Below are 10,778 nucleotides of genomic sequence, written 5' to 3'. Positions count from 1 at the left end.
GGAGATGAGGAGTTATAGGTTTTTTACTATTTTAGAGTACAAATTTACTATTTTACTCGATATTTTTTTGGTAATGATTATTTTATTTAATTTGGTTTCTAAGTAAATAGGGTTTATGATTTTTTTTAAAATTACTAAACTTAGTCTATTATGACTTAGATAGAAATACTGAGTCTCTGGCATTTTTTACCCTGGCATGGTTTACATGACTCTTAATCAGTTTTTCCAAAATTTTATAACTTAACCCAACGAGTCAAAACCCATTTTTCCAATTATGATTCAACCATGTGGGTTCCATTTAGATTATACCCCCCCCTACCCCATTGGTTTAATGTAGGGGATTCCCAACACTAGCATCGTGGGAAACTATACTCTACACCTCCATTTTCATAATATAAAAATGCACGGACACATAATCATACAAAATGAAAGACCGTTAGTTAAACATAGGTGAACCCACCCACCCAAGAAACGACACGCATCCCTAGAACAATAGAACCTCCCTTGCGCCAGTCCAGCTCCCGCAAAGCAATTTCTTCCCTCCGAAAACGTTGTTTGGGATTTGGGAAGTCTTCTGTCTTTCTCTCGCTCTGCGTCTTCTTTTTCTACGAGCCTCTCCCGGATTCCCTTCTTTCTTCATCATCTTCTGCCTCGAATTGTAAGAGAGAGACTGATTCATCAAATAAACGAAAGGAAGTACGAATAGAAGAACAAGAAATAGATTGGATTTAATGGATAGGGACGGGAAGATCACTCATTCGAGCTGATGACCTGATCGCACATAAATATATAGAGATAGAGAGACTGAAAGACCGAGGCTGTTTGTTGGGGGGGAAGAAGAAGAAGGATGGATGAAGTAGCGGCTTTATCAGCTTCCTTGATCGAAAACTCAATCACCACATCTTCATCTTCTTCTTCGTCCTCATCCCTCTTTGATAATTTTCCTCTCATCTCTGCTATTCTCGCTTTCGCCCTCGCACAATCCACCAAATTATTCACCAACTGGTATTCACTTACCCATCTCTTTCTTTCTAACTAATTTCCCTTATTCATTTTAATTTCTTCTAATGGAGAATTCGGATCTGTTAATCTTTCGCTGCCCAAGATCTATTATCACCGTGAATGTCAGATTTTCAGTATCGCGGGTAATTCGTCTTTTCTACCTCTCTATCCCTTTCTATCTCTGTATAAAGGTGTCTCGATCCCTCTGTGAGGCTCTGTTTATTCAATGTTTACGACCCAATAAAAATAATATAGCATTTTCCTCAATTTTCTTTTCTGTGCCTAAAACCCCTTCTTTTGGAACATGTTGCCTTGATTTGGATTGCTCTATTAGTCGCCTTACTCTTTATTGATGCAAGTAATGAGTTTTTATCGCTTGTGTTGAATTTTGGATCCAATTTTTTGCATCTACACACAACCGTTGAATTCATTCAAACGAGAAAATAAAATAGTATGTGTTTTCTGAATTAGATCAATGCTCAGCATGGGAATTCATTGAGCTTTCTGTTTAATTACGTTGCTGATACCTCTAAAATAATGCAAATCAGTTTTCAGGCACCATAAAACTGATCTCTCCATTGGCAACTAGTGGTTCAATTGTACCTTTTTTTTTCTGTAATTCTGGGATGGTGGGTGAGGAGGGTGTTGCAGTGTCCAATTTATCTATCATTTTCTAATTTGTTATTCATATAAGCTTGTGTGGTACCTAATCTAATTCAATTCACTGAAACACCAAGCTAAAATTTTTTACATGATGTTGGTTAAATACTCTAATTAGCTTTCCTATGTTTTCTTAAATCAACATATTCTTGTGACCAAAATAAAAAATTTCTCCTGTGAGTTACGAATTTTCATAGATTTGCAGGTACAAGGAAAGAAGATGGGATGCTAAACAACTGATTGGCTCTGGTGGGATGCCATCATCTCATTCTGCCACAGTTACTGCTCTAGCTACAGCTGTAGGGCTCCAAGATGGCTTTGGAGGATCAATGTTTGCTACTGCAATGATCTTAGCCTGTGTTGTATGATCCTTAATTCTTTATTATTGTTATTTTTTGATAGAATAATTTCATTTATAGGAGTAGACCTCAAAAGAGCATATGCAGACTGTTCATTATCCCCCTACGCTACTATGTGGTTTAAGTTCTTAAACTTCAAAACTACATAGTGTATACTGCATATGATGTCCAGACATTTGTGATAGCAATAATTCATTTATTTATGTATGCTCCTGAATGTTCTGTTGAACAATTATTGGATACTTTTCTTAGTATTCTTTGATTTAAATTTGCCTTGTCATTAAATTTAACAACTTGTATCCCATCATAAGCTTGCACCTCATTTTGGTAGTTATATACAATCAACAGATCATCTACATTTTCTTCTTGGCTTACTTGTTGAATAGTTGTACATTTTAAAAAAACTTATGGTGATGAGATCGTCAATGGTTCATGAACATAACTTGCTTATTGGTTGTTAGCTATTTGGCTTCCTATTCTGATTCTCTCCTTTAATGATCATAATAACTCGCAATTCTATGATTCATCATTTCTTCACCATGAGAAAATTTAGGGTTTGATCTTTCAGTTTTGGCATCAATCTTAATCCTGGTTAAAATTGAACTACATTTCAAGTTGTCATTTTCCTTCGAGATTTCATTTCATGGGGTAATAATCACTCAAAATGTATGTATGCGAATCTGTGAATATTTAGAGCTTCCATTAAATACCAAGATTCTCTAAATCTTAGCAATATTTTATTCCTCTGTCAATGAAATCTCACATATTGGTTCATCACACAAGTTTATTTGAAGCCTTTTATTTTTCTCTAGTCCTACTTTAGTGAAAATCTAGTTGAAATTTCAAGGCTTACGCCTCACAATTGGTAGCCCTGGTCCTGGATTCTGCGTTATGCCAGTTTATAATTTCTATATATTCCATCCAGTCACTGATATACTAATTAAGAGCATATTTTCCCAATCTTTTTTGATCCATCTGGAGCTCCAAGACCACTAAATGAAGTTCTTTTTAAAATAGCATAGTGTCCACTATACCACGAATACTTGACAATATTTAATGCATAGGAATTGAAGAGTATAGGTTCAACTAATGACATGCCTTCATAAGTGAGGCTTTGACGTTTTATTTCCAGTATCCTCCCAATCTTTCCAGAAATGTATTATAGGTTCATTTCAGGTATTTGTTGGATCCTTTGGAGAGGCCAAAGATAGGTCTGACAAGGGTTGGACTGGGTTGACCATAAATCTAATGTTATTATGTCAATCAATCAGTTGAAATCTGCCCTAAGCCTGGAAAAATTGTGGTTTCTTTTTTTTTTTTTTTGAGTAAAATGACAGATTGAGGCTGGTTGGTCCTGATAGAGCACTAAGAGTTAGTGCTAAGTGCTCAATATAAAACTGACTAATTGTCTAGTTAAAGAGATGTGTTTAATTTTATCAATTACGATGCAATGTTCTGTACTTATGATAGATTAGATATGTTAGCTAAGATTTGTTATACATATTACATTTATCTGATGTCATTATCTTCATAACTTTCTTCAGCTTTTATACTTATTTTTTGAACCACTTGATGTTAAAATGTTGTGAAACCTTCAATCCAATTGTACTTCTAAATGTGGCCCTAGTACTTTTTTGAGGCTAAGCTTAAAAACATAAAAACTAAAAACTAAAAAAGGAAAATCTTAGGATATGTATAATCTTGTGTATCTTTATTTGGCCTCTATAGTAGGCTTTTTACCTCTTAACATTTCATTGCCTCTAATTTTACCAAACGATCTTTGTGGTAAATAGTTGATAGTGCTCATGCATTGGATTGGTTTCTAATAATTCACAAATAAAACTACGACAGTTTACTAGATTGAATCATGACTGAATTTTAATTTCCTTGAGATGTTGGGGCATGATCTATTTCGGGGGTTTCTTATACAAGGCATTCTTTAACAGGTGATGTACGATGCATCTGGTGTTAGATTACAAGCTGGGCGTCAGGCTGAGGTATGATCTTGCTACTGATGCTTCTTTTTATTATGGTAGATCATTTTTTGGATCTGGACATGCCATAGTAGTTTTCAGTTTATTGGGGAAGGGTAACTCCTGGGACAGATAGCTATATTGCACTGGAAGAACTGCTGAAACATCCCTTTGATATGCACTGTATTAGGGTGGTATGTATGGTTTCTGCAATAGTAGTTTTAGGTAACATGCAATGTATGTGAAGCTGGATTATCTTATATTTGATCATATTATTCAATCTTGGTGTTCTGCAGGTGTTGAATCAAATTGTATTTGAGCTTCCAGAGGTGCATCCTCTGGCTGAAACCAGACCATTGCGTGAAGTTCTTGGTCACACTCCTCCTCAGGTAGGGTGAACACCTTAAATGACTACATTTAGAATTGCTTTTGCATCACACATTAGTAGTGTGATCCTTAAATGACTTCACTTTGCACCATCAATTTATCTTGATTATCAAATTTAAGGATAGGTATGAGGTGACTGGTGTTGAGTTTTATTATTCTGAGCTTGGAAACATGCAGTGAGGGTCTTTCCTTGTGGAGGGCTGACATGAAATTTGTTCATTAAAAAAATATCCTCTATGAATCAAATAAAACATGCAAAGAATCAGTAATTCAGGATCACCATATGGATATGGAAGAGCCTAACATTTTCTGTTTTCAATTGTCACATTTTGTCACAGGTTATTGCTGGTGGGTTACTAGGAGTTGTCACTTCCACCATTGTGTATTTGATCGAGAAAGTCATTTCTCAAGCTTGACGCTATTGTAGATGTCATTTACATATTGGCACCTACAGCTGAAAAGCTACTTGTTGATTTTTACCTGAACTGGTTACTTGCATCTGAATGTGAAGCTCATATTCTTTGAAACTCTGTCCTGACTACTCTGCTTCCTTCTGTACTGCTAACTGTATGTTCAAAGTGAACTTTATTGATTGTAATGGTTATTGGAATGAAAATCGTTTGCATGGCCGTGCATAAAAACTTTTGCCATTGTGTTATATTAATGATGCTTGACCATCATTTTATTTGCAAGTCAGAACCTTCACTGGTAAACAGGAAAATCTTTAGAATAGATTTGCAAATGGCCTTGCAATTTTTTCTGCAAGAAAAAAACACTAGTCCATCCAATGTTTTTAACTTTGTAATCATCTAGGTGTACGGCCCTTGCATTCAAGGAGTGGATTTCTTAGACTAGACTGTACTAGCATGCAGGGAGCTTAAATGTAGGGAAATTTGCAAGATTACTCAAAATAAAAATGAGTATATTACCGAGGATAAAAGTTGTGTGCAACGCCAGCTCAAAAATGAAATGGCACACACAACATATCACTGTTCATGTGAGGGGATGATATGTCATAAATGCCCTTCCCCTTATTGTCGGATTCCAAAGAGGGTTCTCTTATTTATCTAAAACTGGATTCGGGCAGTGTAGGGAACCCTCACCCTATTACAAAACTACCCAAAACAGTGCCCCTCCCCCACGCACATATGCCTTTTGGCTTTTTTTGCCTGACTTCCTCTATCTTCCCTCCAATCAGTAATTCGACCCTGCGATTCAGGGATTTAAAATCAGATTGGAATTGGCAGATCCGGATCCCGATTCTGAGTTTTAAACCCTCCTACGATTGGCCAGCATCAACAAGGGAGAGAAGTGGAAAACAGCCCCGAAGGTTTGTTGCCTTCCAGCAACTGCGGCATAATAGAGGTTACGGCTCTGTGCATATCAATGCCAAGGTCTTGCATCAATTCTTTCCAGGATCTCACAAGGAAACTCACCAAAATTTGATAAAGATGTGCCTACCATCACTTCGGCATTCCCAAGCTCTTCGTATTTAGAACACTGGTTCCTCCTGTGGTCATTAGTCAATAAGTTACATCTGGCTTCTCTGTTCTGCTTTCTTTTGCTCTGGACCTGTAATCTTTCTGTGCTCTACTTTGGTCTGGACTTGTAGATTAGAGCTGACCTAAAAATGGTTATCTCGACACACCCATTGATTGGATACAAGGAATTAGGGGAGTTCTATTAAGGGATACTGCCCTACTTCCTCAGAACACCTGATCCCCACGACGTGATGTTTAATTAAAATTGGAATCAATGAACATCCTTTCAAAGCTCAGGATCTCATTCTCAATTGTCAACACGTTTGATGACTTGGAAGCTAAGTTTACAAATGCAATAAAATCCCAGTTTCCCAAGCTCTACACCTTCAAGGCAAGTCTCATCCGAGTGAGAAGAGGTGGAGATTAAATTGGTCTCTATTGAATCAAATTTTGGAGAGAAGACAGGGGATGCATAGAACGGTTACATGAAAGAAAACCCAAATTAGTTGTGTAATCTCCAGATTCTGATCTGAATTGGAGGTCATCGATCCTGATTTCTGACAAGTCGATATTGCTGATTCCTGGTAAAACACCAGAATCATTGGAATATTCTTTAGATCTGCCGATGCTAGGGGTTCTTCAGACTGATTCAAACTGATTCCGATCTGAATTGAATCAAAATCGGCACTGACCGCCTCTGTCACTGATTATGCGTTTTATAACCCTGCCCACAACAGCCGAACAAGTGTGCTTTGGATATATGACATTGTGGAACTATATCTTCGTAAGGTTATAATTTCCTTCCCAACTTTATTTGTTTCAACAGATTATTTTCATTTAAATCAAATTCAGACTAAATTACCAAAGACCATATACAAAAATCAAATAAAACCAAATTGATTCAGTTCGATTTCACTTTGAAGTTATGAAAATTATTCGATTTTAGTTCGATTTCAATTTGTACATAATGTATTCAGAACCAAACTGATTGAGACCCTCGATGATAGAGATTTTTATTACTGGTATCAAACAAACACAAGCCTCAGGATGAAGGTGCTACACAGCAGAAAATTGTGACAGGAGATGATGAAACTGGCAAATAGGCTAAATGGATCTCTTTCAGAGCTTAGCAGATCCTTCGGGGTGATGGATGACAATGCTGTTATAAGCATCTAGAGTCAGAAAATCATCCAGGGTAGGAGCTGTGCATTGCCTGGTGAAAAGCTTACAAGCCTCCTTGTACATCCCTTTTTTGAACTTTTCTTTGCCAACCTCTTCTTCAATCCTAGCCATCTCTTCTTCCACCACTCTTCCAAAGAGCTCCAAGCTCACCTTCACACCAAGACCATCTCCATCCAAATCCACTCCATACTTCAACCATTGCCAGTTCTGAACCCTACTGATCTCAGCAGTTGCGGCATCTTCCATGAGGTTGTAAAGAGGCACTGACCCAGTTCCAGTAAGCCAAGCTGCAAGGTATTGAATTCCAACTCGAGTGTTTAGTCTGAGACCTTCCATTGTCCTAACACCATGAGGCCTCTGTAAGAGGTCTTCTTCAGTGATGTTTGCTGCTTCTTCCCTCTTCATGGTCTGGATCTGATTGGCAGTGTTGCTTAAGTTCTTGCTGAAGACTTCATTGATGGCTGGGATTAGACCAGGGTGGGCTGCCCATGTCCCATCATGACCTGCTAGCACTTCTCGCAGTTTGTCCTTCCTTACCAGCTCTAGTGCTGCTTCATTTGCTACTGGATCATCTTTGATTGGAATCTGAGCTGCCTGTAAAAGATTGATAGATGAAACTTTATCATGCTTAGATTTGCAGCTCATTTTTGCATATTTAATGACGATGACAAGCATAATTCTAGTACCTAGAGAGAGAGAATACATTCATACAGAGACACTAGGGTTTCAAGAGTTGGAATCGGTCAAGCACGATCCAGATTCCTGTTGATCTGAATCGGTCGATCAAGGAAAGGTTTCTAAGGTTTACGCTGATTCTCAGCCAATTCCACGACTCAACCGAGCCCGATCTTGATTCTTGCCAAGACGAATTGACAAATCCAGGAAGGGTTTCTAGGGTTCAGGCAGATTCTCTGGCCAAGTACAATCCTGAATCCTGTCGATCTGAATTGGCTGATTCAGCTCAGGCCAATTCAATCCTGATTCCTGTCAATCTAAATTGGCCGCTCTAGAAAGGGTTCAGGCTGATTGTCAGCCGAGCGGCCCGAGCCCAATCCTGATTCCAAACGATCTGAATTCACGGATTTAGGAAGGGTTTCCAGGGTTCAGGCAGATTCCGGCCGATTCTTAACCGATTTTAGCCAATTCTGGCTCAATCTGAACTCCCCGATTCATTGCTGACTACCATTTTTTGAACCCTGATAGAGACACAGACGCATGATGGTATGTGTAATAACAATGAATTCATATACCCATATATGCTTGAAGTTTGAATTCATGAGAAAAAAGAGGAACAGAACAGAACAACATACCATGCCGCCCATCGCATGCATACCACGCCTATGACAAGTGTGGATGAGGAGGTCAGAGTAGCTTCTCATGAAGTGTTGAGCCATGCCAACCTGAACACGGTCAGGGAGTAATCGATCTGAGTGAGCCTGGAAAGTCTTGAGATAGCTGAAGATGTAATCCCATCTACCACAATTCAACCCAACTGAATGGTCCCTTAGTTCATATAGTATCTCATTCATTTGAAATACTGCTGGTAGTGTCTCGATCAGAACTGTGGCCCTTATGCTTCCTTTCTCAATCCCTACCTTGTTTTCTGCCTTCTCAAACACTGAGTTCCATATTTTGGCTTCCCTGTGATCATGTCCAGGATTCCATGAATGTTAATTTTTTATCTGAATCCATTCGAGACAAGACTGGACAATGATGCGCTAGTTAAGTAGAAACCAGAAAGTAATGTTGGTGGGGGTTGTGGAACTAACCTTGAGTGCTCCATCTTAGGTAGATAAAAGAATGGGCCAAAACCTTCACCTTGGGTGCGACGGAAAGTTGAATAGTTATGGTAGAAGTAGAGGCCAAAGTCGACAAGGCAGCCGGTGGCCGGTTCACCGTCGATTAAGATGTGGGCTTCCGGCAGATGCCACCCTCGAGCACGGACGAAGAGCTTGGCTGTCTGATCATTGAGCTTGTAAACTCTGTTCCTGGCCTGATCATGGAAGCTTATGGTCCCTTGCACTGCATCCTTCAGGTTTACTTGGCCTTTCATGAGGTTTTCCCAAGTTGGTGAGAGTGCATCTTCGAAGTCAGCCTATGGCAAAGGAAGGGAATAGGGATTCACATACGCATTTCTAATGTAAAAGCCATCAAAACAGGACCACTTGGCAAAGAGGAATCCATCCAATTTACCACTTGACAATATTGAAATTTAAAATGAAAATTCTCACCATGAAGACTTTAGCACCGGAGTTGAGAGCATTGATGACCATCTTCCGATCCACAGGACCAGTGATCTCCACCTTCCGGTCGGCAACGGCAGGTGGGACTGGCCCACAAACCCAGTCACCATCCCTGATGTTCTTGGTGGAGGGATCGAAACCAGGCAAAGCCCCTGAATTATACTTCTTCTGTGCCTCTTTCCGGCACTCCAATGCATACTTGATTTGACTTCTGAACTCTCGCTGCAAATCCACCACGAATTGCAAGGCGTCTTTGCTCAGGATCTTCGCGAATTCCTCATCATACCGACCTCTGATTTCTACTCCTTCGGGTGTATCATAGGCAGCAACACCACTACCACCACTTTTTCTTGTCGTCGATGACCCCGTGTTGTCTGCTTGAGGTGAAACGCCCAGCATCTTTCTCCAAATTCTTTCTTTCGGGCACTGTTTTCCGTTCTATTCCTTGTGTTCGATGTTTTGCGTCAAAGAAAGAAGAGAGTATCCCATATATATAAAGACCAAAAGACGAGTAGTGGATAGGTACAGAGTGTCGTCACCACCTTTATGGGGTGTTCCACTATCAGAGATTTGCATTGGCTTCGTCTGCGTCATGAGATATGCATATAGATAGGGCCCTTTTCATACGCAAGCGGCACGGCGCACGCCCTCGAGAGTCGAGAAACGGGAATGGATAAAACCTTGGACTTCGTGTCTGCAGCTTGCCTCGGCATGTGTAGCCTTCTCCATGATCCATTGACGGTGCTTCTTTTCTACTACCAGTCCTGGACAATGCCACTTGTCCTCACATTACATAAGAATACACATGCCAAGGCAAGCTAACTCTACTGGCAATAGGTTGGTTCGGTCAGGGTTCAGTCGGATTGAATAGATTAGATTTTGGTCCGTTGCTATGCTAATTCAAAACCAAATTATTAAGGAAAGTTTTCAATTTTGGTCTGATTTGGTTCATTTTATAATTGATTTGTAATTGGGTTTTTATCAAGTCCAGCCTTATATTTGGTTTTAGTCGGTTCAATTTGGTTTCAATTTTTACTGGTTCCATAGAACTCCAATCCAAAATCAAATAGCTACAGGTTCGGTTCGATTTGATCTGAACTATATCAATCCATTTGACAGGTTTGGGTAGAGAGCAATTCTTCGTCTGACCTTTCGTAAAAAATTAAAAGAAAAATTGAAGATGTTTTATATTTCATATAAATTGACTCCTTGGCCATTAAAAGGTCAAAAGGCCCATAGATAATTGATTATTTTGGGAGAGGTTTTTTCAATGCTATGGTCAATGTGGGGAATCTATAATGTCACATGAATCTATGAAAACAGTTTCGTCATTAAGGGTCCACATGGTTAGGAAAGAGAGAATGTTTTGAGCATGTGAAAAGATGTGCGAAATCATCCCACATTGATTGTGTGAGGATTTTTTTCCTCTTTAATAATAAAGAAACAATGGTAGAAGCATTCTGCTCGGGGTGTCAACATATAGGGCAAATG

The 10,778-nt window shown here is 39.2% G+C and overlaps 2 protein-coding genes across 3 annotated transcripts; one reads left to right on the top strand and one right to left on the bottom strand.

Annotated features, from left to right (window-relative positions):
• Positions 1-652: 652 nt before the first annotated feature.
• LOC122653692 (uncharacterized membrane protein YuiD-like) lies at positions 653-4,949 on the top strand. Its single transcript, XM_043847623.1, has 6 exons — positions 653-768; positions 811-1,005; positions 1,868-2,024; positions 3,968-4,018; positions 4,291-4,383; positions 4,720-4,949. Coding segments are annotated over exons 1-6 (576 nt in total). The 5' UTR covers positions 653-766; the 3' UTR covers positions 4,798-4,949.
• Positions 4,950-6,838: 1,889 nt separating this feature from the next.
• LOC122653594 (malate synthase, glyoxysomal) lies at positions 6,839-9,758 on the bottom strand. Of its 2 annotated transcripts, XM_043847487.1 has the most exons (5): positions 9,674-9,758; positions 9,276-9,610; positions 8,814-9,139; positions 8,355-8,685; positions 6,839-7,638 (listed from the first exon to the last, which is right to left on the bottom strand). In XM_043847487.1, the coding sequence occupies exons 1-5, from the start codon at positions 9,684-9,686 to the stop codon at positions 6,982-6,984; spliced, it is 1,662 nt and encodes a 553-aa protein (XP_043703422.1). In that variant the 5' UTR covers positions 9,687-9,758; the 3' UTR covers positions 6,839-6,981. The 2 variants fall into 2 exon arrangements, with proteins under 2 accessions (XP_043703422.1, XP_043703421.1); XM_043847486.1 differs by having other exon boundaries at positions 9,276-9,735.
• Positions 9,759-10,778: the final 1,020 nt, after the last annotated feature.

The sequence above is a fragment of the Telopea speciosissima genome, chromosome 3, assembly GCF_018873765.1.
Source record: "Telopea speciosissima isolate NSW1024214 ecotype Mountain lineage chromosome 3, Tspe_v1, whole genome shotgun sequence".
In the NCBI taxonomy this organism is placed as follows: Eukaryota; Viridiplantae; Streptophyta; class Magnoliopsida; order Proteales; family Proteaceae; genus Telopea; species Telopea speciosissima.
Note: the sequence above shows the minus strand (reverse complement) of the source record. Positions and strands in the feature narration are given on the sequence as shown.